This window comes from Cricetulus griseus (assembly GCF_003668045.3).
Source record: "Cricetulus griseus strain 17A/GY chromosome 1 unlocalized genomic scaffold, alternate assembly CriGri-PICRH-1.0 chr1_0, whole genome shotgun sequence".
Classification (NCBI taxonomy): Eukaryota; Metazoa; Chordata; class Mammalia; order Rodentia; family Cricetidae; genus Cricetulus; species Cricetulus griseus.
The window spans coordinates 232,257,391-232,279,355 of NW_023276806.1; the positions used below are offsets into that span (position 1 = coordinate 232,257,391).

At 54.4% G+C, this 21,965-nt stretch overlaps 1 protein-coding gene across 1 annotated transcript in view; it reads left to right on the top strand.

Moving 5' to 3' along the window:
* Positions 1-21,965, top strand: part of LOC100751775 (inositol 1,4,5-trisphosphate receptor type 3) — a 61,982-nt gene that overhangs the window by 7,209 nt on the left and 32,808 nt on the right. The window contains exons 2-7 of the mRNA XM_027388997.2: positions 8,902-8,972; positions 17,156-17,277; positions 18,790-18,876; positions 20,537-20,695; positions 20,864-20,962; positions 21,301-21,384. Coding sequence (XP_027244798.1) covers positions 8,902-8,972; positions 17,156-17,277; positions 18,790-18,876; positions 20,537-20,695; positions 20,864-20,962; positions 21,301-21,384 — 622 coding nt within the window. The remainder of the gene's footprint in view (positions 1-8,901; positions 8,973-17,155; positions 17,278-18,789; positions 18,877-20,536; positions 20,696-20,863; positions 20,963-21,300; positions 21,385-21,965) is intronic.

Consider the following 21,965-nt stretch of genomic DNA (forward strand, 5'->3'; position numbering starts at 1 on the left):
ATGGGTCAGGGAAAAGGAAGATCAGGTATGTCTCAGGATGATGACAGTGACGTGGATGGCTGTGGTCACACATCTGTCAATCACTTACAGGTTCTGCTGTCCCTTGGATCCCTCACTAGCATCTGAGGACACCTACATTTCAGGAAAAGATACCTCCCGGTGGAACTGGGGGTGCGGCCCAGTTGGTAGAGCGCTTATGTAGCTTGAAACCCTGAGTCCCATCCCCAGCCCCCTATAAAATAGGGTGTGGTGACACATACCTGTAATCCTAGCACTTGTGAGACAGAGGCAGGAAGGAAGACCCTGAGTTCTAAGTCAACTTTAGCTGTGTAGGTTTGCAGCCAATCTGTGCGTCACGAGACCCTGTCTCACCAAAACCCTTCTGTGCACACCTTTAATCCCAGCACTCAGGAGGCAGAAGCAGGTGGATCTCTGTGAGTTCCAGGCCAGCCAAGATCATGTCTCAAAAGAAATAAACAAGCTCCTATGCTCCCCTGGGTCCTAACAGCACCTGCATTCTCAGTCCGTGGTCCAGTTGCTTAGAGTGCCTTGGACCTCTGCTTTAATTCAGGGTCCTGCATGGTCAGTGTTTGGTCTTTATGCCTCCCAGCTACATTGTTTTCCAACCACTGTTGTAATTTAAGAAAAGCAGCACTCGAGAGAAGGATGCCATGAGACAGGGTCCAAGCAGAGGGTTTTTTTTTTTTTATTAGGGAAAGGGATCATAAAAAGGGGACGGGGGAGACCGACCTTCAGAGACAGGAGCAGCAGGAGACAGGAAAGAGGAAAGGGGGGAGAGAGAGTGGAACAGGGATGGAGAGAAAGAAAGAGAGAGAGGATGGGAGGTGGGTGGGGCCCTTTTTAAAAGGGAACAGAGTGACTATGCACAGGTGGCGCTCTTAGTGGCTGCAGCTGAGGGTGTATCCCGTCAGAACCCCAAGAACAGGCTAGTACAGATGCCTGAATACTAACAACCACAATGTCAAGTCCCCAGCATCTGACTTTGGGGCTCCATAACACTCGGTCAGTTTCCCAGAGAGCTCTGAGGAGGTCTAGAGAGGGTGTGCTGGATCTGAAGTTCTGCCCTTCTGAGGCGCCTCAGCCCCGTTACTCTGCGAGTGCGGCAAGCTGAGCATTGCTCCTGAGTGATGGATTGCAGGTCCAGAGGTTTGGGGCTGAGGGGAGGGCAGCAGAGCCCCTCCTGCTCTGTGGTCCCTTCTTTCTTCTTAGTTTTCCTTCTGGCACCCTTATAGATGTGTCCTCCTGTGCACACAGCAGCTCACCTTGATGCTGAGCCAGAAACCCCGGCCGGTGGGCAGAGTATCCCTCAGAGCCCGAACCCTGGCTGGGATCATTACTTTTAGGCCAAGTTCAACCATCTTTACATCCCTCCTGGGGAGACTCACTGAGTGCAGGGCTTATTGTCCCTGAGCTCCCTGAAGCCTTGAACTATGTATGCTGCTGTTGAATTCTGTATGTTCCGTATACCTGGCCCCTTGCACGCCATAGGGTGGCTCGTTGGTGCAGACGGGCATAGGTAAAGAAAGGGATGCTCTGTGTGTGTGTGTGTGGGGGGGGGGAATGGAGACAGACAGACAGACAGACAGACAGACAGAGCACCACTGCCTGAGACCCCAGCCAGTGAGTCTGGGTTCCTTTTCCAACATCCAGATCCTATCCAGCAGGTGCAACTGTGGGCATCTGGAGAGGGCTCCCCAGGGCTCCCCGCATCACTGCAACCCATCCAGATGGTCTCCGAGTGCTTGCTGTTGGATGTGGCCTTCTCCCCGGCCATTGGCTGTGGAGGGGTAGCCGGTGCCCTGGGCTGGAGGTTGACACCTGGGCTGGGAACTGCCACTAATTGTCCCTCGTGGCTATGGGTCCCCCCCCACGCCATCCACTGTGGATTGTGGATGGGAGGACTCTTGGGGGTTTTCTCTGTCCCATGCTGTTTTTTGTTGGTGGCTGAGCTGGTTGGTGTAGGCTTTGAGTCAGGCTCCCCGAAAGGCCCGTCCCACTTCTCTCTAGAGCCCTTCCTCCTTATCTAATCTCCAGCCAGCTCTGACCCACCCCACCCGGCTGCCTTTCCCATGGCTTCCACTTGAATCTCAAAGTCCACTCAGTGCCAAATGGGCCACGCAGGTCCTGGCATGAAGCCTTCCTCTCTTAAACCAAGGCCTTGGGGTCCTCCTTGAACAAGGGGGAGCTGTCGGGGCTTTCTAGAGCAAGCTAGTTCCTCCCTTAGGGACCAGGATGGCTCTGCTCACGGGCCTCCTGCTAGGATCCCAGCCCCTCCATCATGTTCGTGCAGTGCAGGCCTGTGTGTCCCCGTGGATGGAAGGCTAGCAGCAGGTCCTGTCTTTAGGGCTTCTGTGTGGCTGGGCAGGTGTGGACATGGACAGCCTGTCCTCTGGGCACTTGGCAGGGTGGGCATGAGCTTCCCGAGGGTAGATCACGTCCTGTACATCATGGCTCTTACTGAGGCTTCGTTGATGAATGGAGCCTGGCGCTCTCTCTCTCTCTCTCTCTCTCTCTCTCTCTCTCTCTCTCTCTGTGTGTGTGTGTGTGTGTGTGTGTGTGTGTGTGTGTGTGTGTTGTGCTCGAGTGAGCCATCACACGTGGGCCATCATCCATCTCATCAGCTTTGTGGCCCAGGTGGCTCCTGCCTGGGCACCCTGGATTGTGCCAAGAATACACTGAATACGGGATATAAAATATGATGTATAAATGACAGAGCTCAGTACAAGAGAGGGTCGATTTTCTGATGTGTCATCAGCTATTAGGCGAGGGTGGTACCTGGTGGGAGTGAGGAGCCCAGCTCAGCCCCTGGAGGGGCAGGATCGGAGGCTCTTCTGACAATAAGAGCAGGTCACACAGAGGGACCTTGGCGGGAGGGTAAGACAGAGAGGGGATGCAAGCTGAGGATTTGGCATGGGTTCTGGTGCCAGGTGTGTACTTGTGGCTGGGCTATTGTCATGAACACAGCTGCCCCCCAGGAGGGGGAGGGGTGCTACACCCCGAGATGCAGTACCACTGGGTGGAGAGGAGTGGGGAGCCCTTGTGGGTCTCCACCCACCCTGGCACCCAGCCCAGGCCCAGTGTTCTGGCTGTAGCTGCTGAGGCAGGCTGGGGCGAGGCCATGCTCACCTCCCTTGGTGATAGTGGGTGGTTGGACGTGGGGAGTTTCGCTTGCAGCTGGGTGGGGTGTGTGGGACCAAGGCCCAGCTGGAAATCTGGGGGCACTTTCTCAGCTGTCACCAAAACTTACCTGTCTGGTGTCTTCAGGCCTGCTTCTGGTCCCCAGTTTCCTGGAAGCCCATCTGATAAGGGCTTTCCGGATTATCTGTTAGTAGCTTCACCCCCTCCCACCTGGTCAGGTAGTACTGGCTTGGGGTGCTTCAGTTGTAATGCCCTGAAGAGGAGAAGCAGGGCTTGTAGAGGTGTTGGGTTCTCTGGATCCTTCAATACAGAAGGCCTGGCTACAGTGGAGAGATGGCTCAGCAGCTGGTTAAGAGTGTGTCCTGGGCTGGAGAGATGGCTCAGTGGTTGAGAACATTAGCTGCTCTTCCAGAGGTCCTGAGTTCAACTCCCAGCAACCACTGGTGGCTCACAACCATCTGTAATGAGATCTGGTGCCCTCTTTGGATCTACAGGGACACATACAGACAGAACTCTGTATACATAATAAATAAATAATAAAAAAGAGTGTGCCCGGGCTGGAGAGATAGCTCAGTGGTTAAGAGTACTGCCTGCTCTTCCAAAGGTACTGAGTTCAATTCCCAGCAACCACATGGTGGCTCACAACCATCTGTAATGAGATCTGGTGCCCTCCTCTGGCCTGCAGGCATATATGAAGACAGAACACTGTACACATAATAAATAAGTCTTAAAAAAAAAAAAGAGTGTGTCCTGCTTTTGTTGAAGAAGGGGACCTTTCCCCCTCTTCCTTCCTATAAGGCCTTGTGTACTGGCCAAGAGTAGGCAGTGGGACTGCCCCCATAGTCTCTCCTGATTGTGACTTCCACATTTCCTGAAGGCTCTAGAAACCTTGGCAGGGGCTTGTGTAGACCCTGGTCAGTGTCTCCCCTCTCCCCGCCACAGCGTCTGTATCCCCTCCCTTCTGGCTGTGAGAGAGCCCACCAGCTGGTCTGATTCATGATGGCTTATAGGAAAATTTATGCATTATTCAAGGCCTCGGCGGCTCCCAGGCCCTTGCACACCTGGTCTGGTAGGCTCTGACCTTCCCCATCCTAAATCCAGACAGAACCCACTGCTGTGTTGTGGTACCACCAGCTGGTACCAATGTGTATCCTTCATCCTTGAAATTCTTGTCTTCTCAATGAGGCAGGGACCCTGTCTTTCGAGGCTCGTGTTCCCTCCACTGCTGGCAGAACGAATGGTTTCACCCACTCAGTATGCGTTTTACGCGGCCTGCTCTGCAGGTCTGGGCACTGGCGATGCAGAGGGCAAAGTCCACACCCCTGTCCTTATGGGATCTGCATACCACTCATGTGGCAGTGAGAGCCAGGTCCCAACCAGAACAAAGAAAGGCCAGGGAGGGCAGCGTACCATGGAGCAGAGCACTGATTACATTTTGTATTTGTGGGTAGCTCCATATCCTGTAACTCCATATTATATCACGTAGCCCAGGCTGGCCTTGAACTTGCTGTGCAGCCAGGGATGACTTTGAACTCCTGATCCTCCTGCCTCTACTTCCCAAGAAGTGAAATTACAGGCGTGTGCCACCAAACCTGGCTACAGTGCTCGGTTTTAAAAGGGAGTGGGGAGGAAGGTCTTCGTGGGGACGGGTCCTTTGAGCTGGGATTTGCAGGAAGTGAGGTTGTCTAGAAGCAAAGGGTCACAGGAGAGGAAAAGGCAGGAGCCAAGGTCCCTGTGAACTTGAGGAGCCTGCGGGAGGGAGGCTGTGGGGCTGAACCAGAGAGGGCCTGGAGGAAATCAGAAACGTGTGATCCTGAGGATCAGCCTGAGGAAGCTGGTTTTCCTGTTCGGTGGGTCCAACTCAGGAGTCAGGCGTGTGGCAGACACGGCCCCCACTGAGCCATCCTGCCACCTCTGTGGGAATTCATGAGGTTGATGATTCTGGAGACTCTGGGCTGAGGGCTGACTTGATGTGACTTAACCTTTTTGTTCAGTTTGTGGTGCTGAGGAGGGGACCCAGGACCTTTGTTTTCTGTAGGGAGGAGGCTGGCGGGGGAGGAGGCAGGGGAGAGGTCACGAAGTTCATGAGAGTGGAAGAGGCTGGCCTGGGATGGTGCTGGAAGTGATGCGAAAAGCTGCGTTCTGCTTCTGTTACTGTCAGGGACGGGTCTCACGTGTCCGGGCTGCTCTGGAATTCACTATGAGGTAGAGGGTGGCCTTGATTTCCATCCTCCTGCATCCACCTGCAGGCTGGGATTACACACACGACCATGCCATTTTATTCGGTGTTGGGGTTGAACCCAGGCATGCTGAGCTAGCAAGCACTCTACCTGCTGCGTGCGCTACCCCCAGGCTTCCTCACCCCACTTTGAGACAGGGTCTCTTCATATAACATGGGCTAGCCTTGACCTGGGCTTGATCTTGCCGTGTGGCTGCAGCTGTTGGAGGAGAGGGGCCGAGGGTTGGTTTGAACTTTTGCCTAAAGAGCTTGCAAGGGTGGTGTTGGCGTGGACTGAGATGGGGACAGCATGAGGACCACGTGGTGGAAGAACGGGAACCCAGCTGTGCTGACATTCTCTACTTCTGAGGAGAGCAGCCGGGCTGAGAAGAGGGTGTCCACGGGACAGGAGTATGGGAATTACCAGGGAATTTATCAGTAGCCCTTCTGGGGCTGTGAGTGTGGCCGGCTGACTTGTGGCAGTGCAGACGGGGAGGGAGAGAATGCTTGAGTCTGGGGGGTTGGGCAGGCTGAGGCCCCCTTCCCTGCCTGGCACTGTTGAGGCCCTTCATAGCACCTGCTAGTACTGGGCAGCCTGGCTTCCAAGGCCAGCTCTGAGATCTTTAGGCTCCCTGCTTGCAAAATGGAAATAATAGCAAAGTAGTTTTAGGAAATTAAACAGTGTATGCAAACAAACATCGGGCAGCTTCCCAGCTCCCCAGGTCACCAGCAGGGTGGCCAACAATTCAGTCTAACCCCGCACCATCTGTATGGAGTTAGTGCCAGACCAGACGACACACGCTGGGGGCCCCGTCTCCCGCTCTCGATGCCAGTCACCAGTCTGGGCCCCTGAAAGATACATGTGAATTAGGGGACCCTATAATGTGACTTCATGTTACTTCATGACCCCCTGTTACCGTGGCTGAGCAGAACTGATTACTGTGGCTGGTGAGACGGCGCAGCCGGTAAGGGTGCTTGCCTCACATGTACAGGATGAGTTAATGACTGTGATGGGGGGGAGGGAAGTCTTTTAATTAGTAATGACTGATTTAAGGGTCTGGTGAGCTAGCTCAGTCAGGAAGTGAGCCCACACGGTGGATGAAGAGAACTCACTCCCAGATGCTGAAAGTTGGTCTCTGACCTCACATGTGTTCTGCACATGTACACATTTGCACGCACAAAAACATAAGCAGACAAAACACAGCTGCAGGGTTAGCGAGATAGCTCAGACGGTCCCTGCTACCGAGCCCGAGGACCTGAGTTTGATACTTGGAACCCACAAGGTAGAAGGAGAGAAACCGCTTCAGCAAGTTATCCTCTGGTCCTGCACGCGTACGAGACCCTGGCTCAGAAAACAAATGAGAGTGTAATCGAAACCCAGCAGCGAGAGAGGCGTGGAGGACGAGGTGTGTGGTGGGTGAAGGGCTGCTTCTGTGCTCTTCCGGGCCACACTAGCCTCCCGCCACCACTGGCTGACACTGTGTTGGCCCTTCATGTATGATTGATGACATTACTGATTGACACCAGTGTCCGCCATAGCCCCTCCTCCACCAGAAATGAGGAAAACAGGGCTGTGGTTTCTTTCTCTAATCACAAGACAGTTCCCCATACTCATCCGAGGGGCTTCCCAAAGGCCGCCTCATTAACATAAATCCAGGTGAACCCTTCCTGCCATTTCTGTGGCTCTGGAGCTTTGGTAAAGACTCGGGACAGAAATCCAATATGACAATAAAGATGGTCACACATTTGCCCCACTCAGGAAGGCGTAAGGGTTTGGGGCTCTCGCCAGAATCGGGAATGGAGCTCCTGTATTGGTTTTTCATGTCATTAATGTGCAGATTCCATGTGGAGCACAACGGAGTTGCAAGTGTTAAGTAGGGAGGGAGCGGGGACTCGGGGAATGGGAGAGATGCCCACGGGGCGGGGCTGGGAAGCCTCCTTAGTAGAGTAGATGGAGGGTGGAGAATCAGATGTGCCAATTAGTTTTTGTCAACCTGATACAAGTTACGTGGGAGAGCAGCGTCTTCACTGAGAAGCCGCCCCCATCAGACTGACCCGAGGCGAGTCTGTGTGGCATTTTCTTGATCAGTGATTGATTTGGAAGGTCCGGTCCACTGTGGGCGGTGGCACCACCCCTCGACAGGTAGTCCTGGATTGCATAAAAAAGGAAGTTAAATGAGCTACAAAAAGGCCAGTTAGCAGCATTCCTCCATGGTTCTACACTGAATTCCTTCAGCCATGGGTTGTAATAGGGATGTGTAAGCCAAATAAACCCTTTCCTCTCCAAACTGCTTTTGTCATGGTGTTTGTCGAAGCAACAGAAAGCCAACTAGGGCGTCAGGGCTGCTAGGTTCATGGTTTGTGGCTTGCAGCACAGTGGTGTTTTGAAGGCATCACCAGGTGTGGCGACCACTTCCGGAGAGATGAGAGTGCCTAGAGGTGCTGGGGCCACATGGAAGCTTGGCAAGGAAACTGAGGCCACGGAGAGAACTGGGGGGGTCACATCCTAAGACCTTGCTAGCCAACCCAAGGAGTGGGGAAGTGGGGTGGGCTTTGATGCCTGCTGTGTGACTTCAGCAAGGCGTTTAATGTTTAGGTGTAGTTTCTCCTTGGTAAAATGGAGCCGATGACCTGTTCTTTGCTGGGAAATTGGTGGAAATTCAGGAATAGTGGCCACACGGTGCTGAGAGAGAGCTGGTCTTGACGGCGGTCCATGACCATCTCTTTCCTGGAGACTGGGACGGAGAACTTGAGGCACAGACAGATGGAGGGATGGGTAGGTGGACTGATAGATGGGTGCGTGGATGTCTAGATGAGGAGTTGCAGGGTAATGGAGAGATGGTTGGTGGGTGTATGGACGAGCAGATGGGCAGATGAGTAGGAACATGGGTAAATGAAGAGTAGGGTGGGTACATGCTCGGGGGCGTGGGCGATGAGTGCATGGATGTGTGGATGCTTGGGCAGGTGCATGGATAGATGGTGGGTTGATTGAAGCCTGGGTAAATGAGTGCTTGGATGAATGGGTGGGTGGGGACGGGCGCATGGATGGACACACACCCAGAGATGCAGGGTTAAAGTCCCAGCCATGGCTCTAAGAAGAATTCCAGACCCTAGCTTAGGTCCTGGATCAGTCTAGGAAGCACGAGGTTTATGTTGTCTGTCTGTCTGTCTGTAGTCTCTCATTGCATTTTTCTCCTTGTCCTCACTTTCTCTGACTCTTCAGCTCTCTCCCCTATGCTCTAACTGACCCTCCTTGGTTCCCGCCTCCACTGCCTTCTGCCCTCCTTCCTCTCCCTGTCCGTCCTGCCCAGGCAGCAGGGTCTCAGGAGTTTCCTTTGCACTGTATGAGAGCCCAGATGCAAGCCAAAGGGTGGCTGCGGTTTCAGAGACCTCGCCTTTTAATGGCTGTGCCAGGAAAGAGAGTGACCCATGGTGGGTTCCAGAGATGGAAGAAATTCCAGTCGTCCCTGGTGGCTCCCAGAGTTCCCTGATCCTCCTTCTAACCCAGTTGCTCTGTTCCCTAGGCTGGTGGATGACCGCTGTGTGGTGGAGCCTGCAGCTGGGGACCTGGACAACCCCCCCAAGAAGTTCCGAGGTAAGACCTCCAAACCAGCTGTGAACATCTCTCCCGGGCTGCAGGGTCCCGGACCTGGGTCTGGGTCTGTCGCCCTCAGTCTGCCCGAGACCACCGTCTTCAGTCTGTGTGGACCTTGGCATGGATGGCACTTTCTGCTTTTCCTTCCAAGGCCACGCCCCCTTCCCTGGCACACCCACTTCTGGCCAGGGGCCCATTCTCCCCCCAATTCCTGGCCACTCACAAAGCTTTCTTTGTCTGTGACTTATTTATTTATTTATTTAATTTTAAAAGAGAATAAAGCTGGGAAAGACGATTGTTCAGGCCTCAGAAGGCCCAAGGCCCTTCCCTGTGCCTCAGTCTCCCCATGTGTGAGGTGAAGAGACTAGACCTTTCAACTCTGCCTATTTACTTGCCTCTGGGATGGGACCCCACAGCCCAGGCTGTGTCCTGTGATCTAGTCAAGTGCTCTCCCCTGAGGGCCTCCTGTCCTCTGTGGCGGTGGGCTCCATAGCCCGGCAGTAGCAGGGCTGGATGAAGGGACAGCCTGGCTGTTCTTGGGCCAAGCAGGGGATTGCCTATGAGGGTTGAGGCTGCCGTATGCAAGACAGACAGACCCTGGGCGTGGTGGAGGCAGGGCGTGGCGGGAGCAGGCAGGAACATGCCAGCATGACGCCACCAGGTCTGCAGTGTGGTTGCTCTTCTGGGGGGCAATGCTGGGCAGCCGTAGGGCTAAGACGGCTGCTGGGGCGGGGTGTGGTCCTGCCTATCTGTTGGGGGTGTGGTGGGAATGGTGGGGATTTTGGGCCCGCAGAGGGCCTTGGATCAGCGCTTCTCCATCCATGCTTCCATCGTGGAAGTCATAGGCTGAGGCGTGCCTCAGCAGCTGTGTGGGAATGACCTCTGGCCCCAAACCCTCAGCCTTCCTGGGCCCCACACCTGGCCGCTCCCCGCTCCCCTCCAGCCACAGCACAGGGGTGACTGGCCACCCCTCACCTCCCCACTTGTGCCTCTGCCCTGTGCGTTCTCTCCTCTCAGCAGTGTTGGTTGCGGTCGGTGGCATCAGTGTGACCTTCCCTGACTCTGGCTCCAGTTCCTCCCCTGTTGATTTTTCTGCATAGCTTGAGTCCAGCATGTGCCGTGTTCCGTGTAATTTGCTTGTTCTCTTTGTCTCTCTCAGGGTTTTAGCTGGGTGAGTTCAGACTTAACTGTGTAGCCAGGATGGTTCCGAACCCAGTGCTTCCACCCCGCAAGTGCTGGGATTTCTGCCGCTGTGTGTGTATACCCGCTGGTCACAGTGCACATGCGGAGGTCTGGGGACATCTAAGGAGTGCTCCTGTCCCCGTGGGTTTGCCCTCCAGTTTGTCTGTCATTTGTGCCCCTTACCAGAACAATGGAGGGGACTTTAGTCTGGCTTTGTGTTTCTGGTTTTATTGGAAGTCTCTGCCTCCTAGCAGAGGAGGAGGGAGAGGAAGGTAGGAGGGGCAGAGAAAAGTGAAGGTCCCTTGGGGCCCCTGGCTGCTGCCAGGGCAGGGCAGGGATTGTGTGGACAGAGGTGTGTGCAGACAGGTGACAGGGAGGTGGGTGTGGTAGGGGAAGATATGGACTTGGCTTCCAGTGGACAGTTTGGAGCCAATTTTTGACAACAAGAAGCCACTTAGTAGAACAAATACCCTTTTGACTTGCTGCATTCTTCCCACGCCTCCATCTCCTCCTTTGTGGTTTCCCAAGGCTTGGGTACAGGGACCCCTGGAGGTCCTCTTGGCCTCAGTGGCTCAGCCTGTACAGTGACAGGGGTACCCAGATTCCACCCATCACCTTCTGGGAGTTTTGGGGTTGCAAGAGTCCCCTCCAGGCTCCCCATGGTCCTGTTGAGGCCTGGGTGATGTTAATCTTGGACAGGATCTGTTCTCTGCAGCTTCAGGCTGGCAGGTGCAAGTTGGAACATTAGAACTTGGGACAAGCCTCAGGACTCGAACCCTTCAGACTGAAGCTCAGACAAGTGCCTCACATCTGAGGCCTGCCTGCCTTCTGTTGGTTCCCTGGCTTCCTTCCCTGCAGCACCTTGGCCCTCCCACTGCAGGGTGTGGGGCCATGGCAGGCATCTGGAAGTTGTCAGGTCGTCATCAGACTTTGTTCTGGGATCCCCGGCATTCTGCCCTCCCGACGTGGGGTGAGCCCAGCCATAGCTGAGGACTCTTCTCTCCCACAGCTCATTGTCCCATGACTTTCAGTCCCCACGCCATGTACCTTCTGGACCAGTAAAGCCCCGAGGACCCTCACAGTCTGCTTAGGCTCCTTGTGTGTGGTTTCAGCTCCATCCACGGTTTGCATCACCCAAGCCTCAGCTTGTTCGGGGAATTCTTCCCAGACTTGGCAAGGCCCTCGGAGGCCAGGCTGCTGGTGCCTCACACCGGCCACCCCTATGATGGCTGACTGTTCTTTGCTATGGATGTTGATGCTGTGTGCTGGGCTACCAGCGTGTGCTCCCCTCCTCCTCCTGCGAGGCCAGGGGACGCCAGTTGGGAGAACTCTGCAGCCTTGCTTCAGGGGAAGCTCAGAGTGCACACCTCCAGGCACAGACACCTGGACTAGTGTGTTGAGGTCACCTCATTGCTCACTGATGGGGAGAGGGGCATGTGGTGGCATTCTTTGCTTACATAGCTGGGTGCCTCCCCACCCCCAGCTCTCACCCCTGCTCTTCCAGAGCACTGCCAAGCCCTTTTGGAGCTGGTGGGGTAGCACAGTGGTAGAGCGCTTGCCTAGAATGCAGGGGCCGTGGCTCAACCCCCCAGGATCACCAAACAAACAAAAACGTATTCAGAGCCAGATGAAGTGACCCATGTGTATAATTTAGAACTCATGAGGTTAAGACCAGTGGACCATGGGTTCCACACACACCCCTTAAATCCTAGCACTCTGAAGGCAGAGGCAGGTGGATCTTTGATTTCCTTTTAAAGAGCAAATTCCAGACCAGCCCAAGTTATATAGTAAGACCCTTTCTCAAAACAACAAAACAAAAAGACACCGGAAATTAGCCTCTGGCCACCACATGGCTGAGCTCACTTGCTCGTAAACAGCACGCATGCACGCACGCACGCGCGCGCACACGCACGCGCGCGCACACACAGGCTCTAGGACTAGAGCAGGTACACACAGGGCGGTTATACCTGTGCTAACGGTACCCTCTGTGCAGATTCACTGTCCTGTCCTACTGTCCTGGGAGATTTATCCCTACTGCGTGTGGCCTGAGGCCGCAGCCTAAGTGCTGTGTGGCATTCCATTGCAAATGCACTGACTGGCTAGCCTGTTAATGACCTCAGTTCCCACACATGTCCCCTTGGCTCATGTGTGAAGGTTTCTCTGACAGGTTCCCACGAGGGGACTTTCGGGGTGGGAAGACCACTCCTCTGTCCTGAGAAATGGCTCTGCAGCCTTTTACTGAGGTGGCCACCTTTGTTCCCCGTGGACTTGTGCATGGAGGAGGAGCTTTGAGTCAGTTCTCTGGACTCTTGTTTTGAGACAAGCTCTCTCTCACGCTGGTCCAGGCTTTGCAGTCTTCCAGCTTCTGCCTCCCCAGTACTGGGATCACAGGTGGACACCCTACATGTCTCAGGACTCTAGCATTGTGCTTTCTTCACCCCAACAGCAGAGGGTGCACTCTTGTGAGTGGCTGTGTGATATTGTATTCTGTCCACTCCATTGGTCATGGGTGCCTCTGTCACACCCGGTCTCCAGCAGACTGAGGCAGGAGTCTACTGGCGTGCATGCGCTGGGCTGCAGTTTGCTTTCCAGATGTCTGGTGCGGTATCTGTGTGTGTGCTTGTGGGGAGGCTGGAGGCGATACTGGGTGTTTTCCTTAATTGCTGTCCACTTGGTTTTGAGACACAGCCCACCCCAGAACCCATCCTGTCTCGTCATCCCCAAGGCTGGGATTACAGGCATCTGCTGCTGTGCCTGGCTGTGGGTGCTGAGGATTGAACTCGGACCCTCACGCTTGTGGAGGAATCATTTACTCACTGAGCCGCCTCCCAGAAGCCCACCAGGTGGACAGCTGTTTGCCAGGCATTTGTAAGACCCTGGGTCCCATTCCCGAAAGTTCAGTCTCTCTTCTCTCTAAAATATTTATCATTTATTATTATTAGCTTATTTATTTTGGGGGACAGAGTCTCACTATGTACTCCTGGCTGGGCTGGAACTTACTGTGTAGACCAGGCTAGCCTTGAACTCATGGAGATCTGTGGGTTTCTGCCTGCCAAGTGCTGGTACTTAAGGCATGTGTATGCATGTCTGTGTGCTACGTGTGTGCAGTCCCAGTGGAGGCCAGAAGAGGGCTTGGATCATCTGGAATTGGAGTTACAGATGGTTGTGAGCTGCCACATGGGTGCTGGGAATTGCTCCAAAGTCCTCTGAAGAACAGCCAGTGCTCTTAACTGCTAAGCCCTCTCTCCAGACACTCTTTCCTCTTTTTCATTTAAACATACATTTTTTTTGGGTTCAATTTCTTGGAAAAATGATCTGAATGTAGTATTTGTAAAATTCCAGGGTTTTAGTTATTTAAGAAAAATCACTTACTTTTAATTGTGGCAAAATATACTTAACAAAAATTCTCCCTTGCTGGAGCTGGGGAGATGGCTCAGCAGCTCAGGGCAAGGGCTGCTCTTACAGAGGCCTGGATTTCGCTTTCCAACACCCAAGCTGGGCAGCATATACGGCCTGTAATTCCAGCACTACGGACCGGCACCTTCTTCTGGGCTCTGTGGGTGCCTGCGTGCATGTACACATACGCATACACATGAGTAAAAATAAAAATACATCTTTGGCTGAATGGTTTATTGAGTATCCTGCAAGGATCAGGCTAGGCAGTCACTGAGTGCCTCCTGAAGCCGTGTGGCTTCGCTGTGCCTTTCCAGTGTGGCTTGTTTGGAGGTGCCCTCGGGGAGGGGGTGCCCATGGGCTCTTTCCATGTTTCCATCCCTGCCCTGGAGACACTGTAGAAGCTTTTTGTCCCGTTGCAGAGAGAGATGTGTTTAAGGGGATGACTGTGATGACTTCCATGTTTAAGGGGATGACTGTGATGACAGTGCTTATCACCTGGGGATGACTGTGAAGATAAATGTGGACAGATGGCTATAGAGTCCATATAGCCCGGGTCCTACACCTCCTAAGTGCTGGTATCAATGGAACCCAGGGCTTGGTGAATGCCATGAAAGCACCCTACCAACTGAGTCCCATCCCCAGCCCTGCCTGGGCTTTCTATATAGTCAGTGACTGGCCTTCTGTGGCAGGTCATGCCCTGTATCACCAGGACACTCCCTGTACCCTCAGCCTTTCCTGGTGGCCTGTGATGCTCCTGGCTCCCTTGCCCACTTCCTGTCTTCCCTGCTGTAAGAAGCTTCTGGACCCCTCTGGGTTCTTACACAGCTGCTTTGGGCAAAGCACACTGCACAATGAGAGACACTGATTGTCCCAGAAGACCTCGAGGCATAGGGTGTGGGCAGGGCTCCAGGGAGGGTGCAGGGTCAGGGCAGGAAGGTGCCTCACATCCTTCTCCTCTCTTGGGTGCAAAGACAGGTCACGTCTACACAGGTTCTGCCTCTTTAGTGACTGTTCCTTTCACGGGGGCCAGGCAGCTTTCAGAGTTGGATAAGGGGCCGGGGATGGCGCACTGCTCTTGCAGAGGACCGGAGTTCAGTGCCTGACACCTATATCAGGCAGTTCACAACTGCCTGTAGTTTCTTTCTTTCTTTCTTTCTTTCTCTTTCTTTCTTTCTTTCTTTCTTTCTTTCTTTCTTTCTTTCTTTCTTTCCTTCCTTCCTTTTCCTCCCTCCCTTCCTCCCTCCCTCCCTCCCTCCTTCCATCCCTCCCTCCCTTCCTTCCTTTTCAAGACAGGGTTTCTTTGTAGCTTTGTAGCCTGTCCTGGAACTTGCTCTGTAGACCAGGCTGGCTTCAAACTCACAGACATAGGCCTGCCTCTGCCTCCCTAGTGCTGGGATTAAAGGCGTGCACCACCAACACCTGGCTCCGCCTGTAACTTCCACTCTAGGGGATCTATATCCTCCTCTGGAAGATTACATGTGTACCCCCCACAATTTAAAATAAAATGACATCTTACAAAAATAAATTGACTGGAGAGGGAGAGCCTAGGGAATAGGTCAGTGTGGAGAGGGGTTTGCTACCAACCCAGACAACAGGGGACCTGGGGATGAGATGGAGCCTTGGCATGGCCTGGAGAGGCAGGAGGAGCCCAGGTACATCTGAGCGGAGCCCTCATACCCACGGGGTGCATCTTTGCAGAAGGGCCACCCCTCATGCTGGGGTGCAAGGTGAGCCTGGTGTGGAGCCCTGGTGGCCTCTCTGTTTTGGAATGGCGGCTTGCCCCTCCCTTCTCCTCCGTGACACTGGCCTCTCCTGACTTCTTCCCTCAAGAGTTCAGGGACCTCTGCACCACACAAGCTCATGGGAGATCAGATCTGCTTCAGATTCCCAGGGCCTGATAGCCTGCCCTGACCTCGAGAGGGACATGGCCTCAGGGCGAGCATGAGGGGTCTGTAGGAGGAGGATCCTGTCCCTTGTCCCCATCCTGCACTTTCCCTGCTCAAGTCTTCCCATTGGACCTGCCCCCAACGTCTGTAGTCTGAGGCTCAGCTGTAGCTGTAGAGTGACTGAGGTCAGCTTTCCTCGAGGCTATGACTCCTGCCATGTTGGGGTGCTCTCTCACACCTGCTAGTGTGGGCAGCCTGTCCACCCCCGGAGCCCCTTCCCCCTTCCATCTGATGTGAGGCTTTTCCAGCTGAGGCCTCATTTGGCTAAGTAGAAATTTAGTATAGCATTTTTGGAGTTTGGGCTTACAAGTTGACAGGTGTTTTGTTTCTTGTCCAAAATGAAAATTTCAGTAGTCATTTTTGTTTCTGGACTTAGATTTTTGTCCTGAGAAGCGTAATTTGTTGTGTAAGGGTCCCCAGGGATGGGGTGTCTGTCACATAGGGCAGTGGGAAGGAGCTGACAGAATGTGGTGTCTAGCCTCACCCCACAGGGGACTGGGGAGCGCAAGCTGCCCTTGCACAGTGGGGACTGGACTGTTGGATGTCTGAGTCAGTGGTGAGACGGGGTGAGCAGGGAGGCGGGGTGATCTGGGAAGGAACTGTCCACACCTGCAAAGGCCACCGGGTGAGGCCCAGAGAGGCCCAGAACCTCTGCTGACTTCCCTGGAGGGAAGAGGGTGCCTGTCGTCCCCCAGGGAGACCTTCTCCTCACACCCCAGCTCACCAGAGTCCTGGAGGCCCCAATGTCTTTCTCTCCCTCCCACCTCCTCCTACATGGGGTTTCTCTGTGTAACAGCTCTGGATGTCCTGGCACTCGCTCTGGAGACCAGGCTGGCCTCAGAATCACAGAGATCCTCCTGCCTCTGCCTCCCGAGTGCTGGCATTAAAGGCGTGTGCCACCAACGCCTAGCTTGCAACTTTCTTTCTTAAGATGTAGTTTTATCTGTGTGTGCACACGTGTGTCTTTGCATGTGTGTGTGCACATGTGTGTGTCTGTGCACACGTGTGTCTTTGCACTGTGTCTCTGTGCACATGTGTCTTTGCACGTGTGTCTTTGCATATGTGCACACGTGTGACTCTGCACATGTGTCTGTACACGTGTGTCTGTGCACATGTGTCTTTGCACGTGTGGTCTTTGCACACGTGCACACGTGTGTCTCTGCACATGTGTGTGTCTGTATGTGTGTCTTTACACATGTGTGTGTTTGCACATGTGTGTCTTTGCACATGTGTGTGTGTTTGCACATGCATGGAGGCCAAAAGGTAGCACAAGGCATCTTCTTTTATTACTCCCACCATTCCTTTGAGGCAGAGGCTCTCCTTGTACTTGGGACTTGTGTCCCAGCTGGGCTGGAAGGCTCAAGTCCAGGAACCCTCTGTTCCCACCTCTCTCATGCCTGGGGTCACAGGTGTCTGTGTGGACGCTGTTGTCACATGGGTGGGTGCTGGGGTCACAGGTGTCTGTGTGGACGCTCTGTTGTCACATGGGTGGGTGCTGGGGTCACAGGTGTCTGTGTGGACGCTCTAGTGTCTATGCTGTTCTTCCAGCTGTTTCCTGTCCCCCTGAGTGGGCAGGAGGCTGGAGAGGCCGGGAGACTGCGGTTCTGCCCAGAAGCCGGAGCTCTGACTGAGCCCCCATCTCTTCCTATCGCACCCCAGATTGCCTCTTCAAAGTCTGCCCCATGAACCGATACTCGGCACAGAAGCAGTACTGGAAGGCCAAGCAGACTAAACAGGACAAGGAGAAGATTGCCGACGTGGTGCTGTTGCAGAAGCTGCAGGTGTGTGCACAAGTATGCCCGGGACGCGGGGCGTCCGCTGCTCAGGGCCAGTGGGGGCTTCATGCACGAGATGAGCGTTGTGAAAACTGCCATGGGCAATGACTGGTGTAAAAGGCCATGAGTCGGGGCTGGCAGGGAGAGGAGTGCCCATCTAGGAACCGATGCCTGTATAAATCCTCCCTGCCAATCACACGACAGGCATAGCTCTGTAGCAGGGCACGTGACTCAGCGATTAGCTATGAGCAACCCCAAACAGCTGTACTCAGACTCTCTGTCCGTCTAGAGGTGACGTTCCAGGGAACCTCACTGGTTTCCTCTTAATCTCCCATTTGCCTTGTAAAGCTGAGCTTCTTGGGACCCATCTGACCACACTGTGAGTGTGGACTGAGCAGAGACGGCCTCCAGGTCTCTGACTCCCCAGGTCTCTGACTCCCCAGTTCTCTGACTTCCCCAGGTCTCTGACTTCCCCAGGTCTCTGACTTCCCCAGGTCTCTGACTCCCCAGTTCTCTGACTCCCCAGGTCTCTGACTTCCTCAGGTCTCTGACTCCCCTTGGGTTTCTTGGACACACGTATAATGCTGTGGTGCTGGCCTGGTGGACCACAGGCTCCTGTGAGCGGAGTCTCAGCTCACACACCGAGTGACCTCTAAATAGAGATTAGGTGTAGCCCCAGCGCTGATGCCACCTGTGGGAAGCTTGGAGTAGGGTCAGCAGCTGTGGTAGGCCTCTGAGCTGCTTACCCTGAGGCCATGGGACTCAAATAGGGGCTGGGTGGACCCCACCCTGTAGCTGTGACCTGGATGTGGAGAGAGGGCAGACGGGGCTCCTGGAGCTCTCGTCTCAGGGTGGGGCTGTTCCAGGCTTCTTCCTACAGCCAGTGTAGACTGAGCTGAGCTGGGGATGAGACACAGGGCTCACACCTGCATCTGAGCCTCACAGTGTAGTTTTGTCACGTGACACAAGCTTGGCTTCCTGGCAGCCTCTGTGGCCCTGGCTTGATATACCCTGGACTTGGTAACAGCACTGAGAGTGAGGAAAGGGCAGAGGGGCCACTGTCCTCAGAGTGTTCTTATCTGATGGAGGAGGCCTTTCTTCAGGATGGCACAGTTTAAAGAGGCTTCCTGAAGAGGTAAAGAGCTCGTCCTTGAGCAGGTAGGGGAAGGGAGGGGGAGGTGTCCTTTGCCCAGCTTAGTCTGGAGTGGAGGTAACCCACAGAATGGGGTAAGGAGTGTATACAGGCTTAAGTTGCTGGAGGTGTCAGAGGCATTAGGGCTCAGGGTCCTCCTGGAAGGTCCCTCAGGGTGGGATCAGGCTTCTTGGCCATGGTGAGCGATCAGGCCACTTTTGAAGTCTCAGGCCATTGCTTTTGTGAGAGGGATTTCCCCATCCCTGAAGGGCCTCCTGGATGCAGCACCAGAGACTGTGTGTGTGCGTGTGTGCGTGTGTGCATGTGCATGGGGGCATCTTTGTCTGGAGCAGTTTCTGATACCCTTGCCCCCTGCGTGTTTGCAGCACGCAGCCCAGATGGAGCAGAAGCAGAACGACACAGAGAACAAGAAGGTGCATGGTGACGTGGTCAAGTATGGCAGCGTGATCCAGGTGTGGCCTTGGTGCAAGTACTCTCTGCCCTGTGCTCGTGTGTGTGCATGTGCGTGCTCGTGTGCGTGTGTGTGCGTGTGTGTGTGTGTGTGTGCGTGTGTGCGCGTGTGCGTGTGTGTGTGTGTGCGCGCGCGCGTGTGTGTGTGTGCGCGCGCGTGTGTGTGTGTGTGTGTGTGTGTGCGCAGGCGCCTGGCGTGGTATCCCCAGTGGATGCCTTGCTACCGCCGTTTCTGCTGCAGGGCTGTACTGTGCCCAGGGGAGAGTTTTAGATCAGGAGTCATGAGTACAAATGAAGCTAGGCTCTGACCTCACAGTGTGGCTTTGCCTTTCTTAACTGGTGGCCTTGGACAAATTCCTAACTCCGTGCACCTCATTTACTTCATTTGTAAACAAGTCAGTGGGGTGGAGATGGCTCAGTGGTTAAAAGCACCTGCTGTGCCGGGCGTTGGTGGTACACGCCTTTAATTCCAGCACTTGGGAGGCAGAGGCAGGCAGATCTCTGTGAGTTCGAGGCCAGCCTGGTCTACAAGAGCTAGTTCCAGGATAGACTCCAAAGCCACAGAGAAACCCTGTCTCGAAAAACCAAAAAAAAAAAAAAAAAAAAAAAAAAAAAAAAAAGGAAAGCACCTGCTGCTCCTGCAGAGGACCTGAGTTCATTTCCAGGCACCACATGGGCTACGTACAACTGTCTGTAACTCCAGTTCCAGGGGACACGTTGCCCTCCTCTGGCCTCTGTGGGTACTGCATGCACTTGAACGTAGGAAAAACCTTTCTACACATAAAATAAAAATAAATAAATCTTAAAGCGGCCCAGTGATAGTGTTTGCTAGATCGGGATTCATAGGAGTAACATGGAAATAAAAGCAGACACCTTCAGAAGCGGAATTGTTCCTTTAACCAGAACTTTTAAAGTCTCTTTGGGATCTGTGCATGGGGTGTGGTCTCCTTGGGCTTTGGTGGGGCGGAAATGGGATGGAAGATTCCATCTGTTTGTCAGTTAGTTCCCCTGCTGTCTCAGAGTGGTAGATACCTCGCAGAGATATGCTGATCCTCTAATCAGAGGCCTCAGGGGCCTAACAGCCCACAGGCGTTATTGACGAAGTCCACTTACCCATGCCTAGTTTCTTAGTCCACCTGAGGCTTTAACCCTTCATTGTTTGCCTGTGGGGATTGTTACAAGATCCCGTGTAAGATTAGCTAAAGCTGTAGACAGAGCTTAATTGGTAGGGTGCTTGTCTGCATACACAGAGCCCAGGGCTAATTGCTGGAGCTCGTAACTGGGCAGGTACCAGCACTCAGGAAGTGCGTGCAGGAGGGTCAGAAATCCCAGGTCGTCCTGGACTGTGTCTGAGGAAGGGTGACACGGGCTTAAATGTGTGTAATTTTTGTTGCTTCGTGGAGGTGCGGGACGAGCCAGGACCTGTGCGCACCTGGCAGGTCATCTCCCGCTGAGCTGCACCTTGACCTGGTATGCAGCTTTGAGACCAGTTGCTTCTCTGTGACAAGGTGTGCATGTTTATGACTGTGTGTGTGTGTCACTGTGTATCAGTCTGTGACAGTGTGTCTGACAACCTGTGTAACCAAGGGTCTAGTGTCTGCCTCCCTGAGGGCCTGGCCTCCCAGGCCTAGTGGCCTCACTCCTGCCCTACCTATGCCTCAGCTTTTGCACATGAAAAGCAACAAATACCTAACCGTGAACAAGCGGCTGCCAGCCCTGCTGGAGAAAAACGCCATGCGCGTGACGCTGGATGCTACGGGCAATGAGGGCTCCTGGCTCTTCATCCAGCCCTTCTGGAAGCTTCGGAGCAATGGGGACAATGTGAGCACAAGGCCAGGGCAGGAGGGGGCTGGGTGGAGGTGTGGCCCACACTCCAGAGGATTGCATGAGGTTCTAGTCCTTTCTCAGGAGAGGGACGGGGCAGAGGGAGGGGACCCTGATGGAAAATGCCTTCATTCTCACCCCACTCTGCCTTGTCTGTCCCCAAAGGTGGTCGTGGGGGACAAGGTGATCCTGAATCCTGTCAATGCAGGGCAGCCTCTGCATGCCAGCAATTATGAGCTTAGTGACAACGCTGGCTGCAAGGAGGTGAGGGGGGGTGAGGGGGGCATGTCCTGGGGCTGAGGGTTGGCACAGGTCCCTGGCTGTGTGTGTGCCCTCCCCAGTCTCTGGTGGTGCTGTCTGCAACCTGCCTCCATGCCTTGCCTCCCGGTGTTCAATCTCATCCTTCACCCACCCGCCAGCTGCCATAAGGGTCCTGCTTAGGGTCTGACACCTCGGTTTCCGGAAGCACCCTGAGACACAACAGGAGCTGGGCTGGCTCCCCCCTCCTCCTCTTTTCCCCTCCCCCTCCCTGGTCTTCAGCATTGGCCACTCTTGGCAGCTGGCTCTGCTGGCTGTGTCACCAGCCTGCCTGTCCCCCATAGGTCAACTCTGTCAACTGCAACACCAGCTGGAAGATCACTTTATTCATGCAGTTCCGGGACCACCTGGAGGATGTGTTGAAGGGGGTAAGTGCCGAGCCCCTCCCAGCAGGCCCCTTCCTCTTCCTGTCAAATAACTGCCTTGGCTCTGTCCCCCTTCAGTTGCCCTCCACCCCAGGGAGTCGCCAGTGGGACCCAGCTATCCCTCGTCCCCTTGGCTCACTCACCTCATTTTCTTGCAAAGGAACATCGGAGGCCTCCCCACCTTGTCCTCTATCTTAGGGTGACCACACCCTTGGAGCCCCCTTTCCTGTCTCTGACTTTTACTCTGTGGGCCCCACATTGTGCCCTGAGCTTTGGCAAGGAAAGGCTGCTCCAAGGTCAGTGTCTCCCACCTGCCATCGGGGGTCAGTGTCTCCCACCTGCCATGGGGGGGTGTCAGTGCCTCCCCACCTGCCATCGGGGAGGGGGGGTCAGTGCCTCTTCTCTCTCCCCGCACATGTCAGTGTGCACACTGGGAGAGGAAGTGGCTGCCAGGCCAGAGTGGGGCTGGTCTGAGAGGCAGGGCAGCTGGTCCCCTTGCAGTGAATACTTGAGGCACTGGGCGGGGGGGGGGGGGATGTTTGAGAACCCTAAAAACCATGTTTCTGATGGAGAGGCAGGTTAGG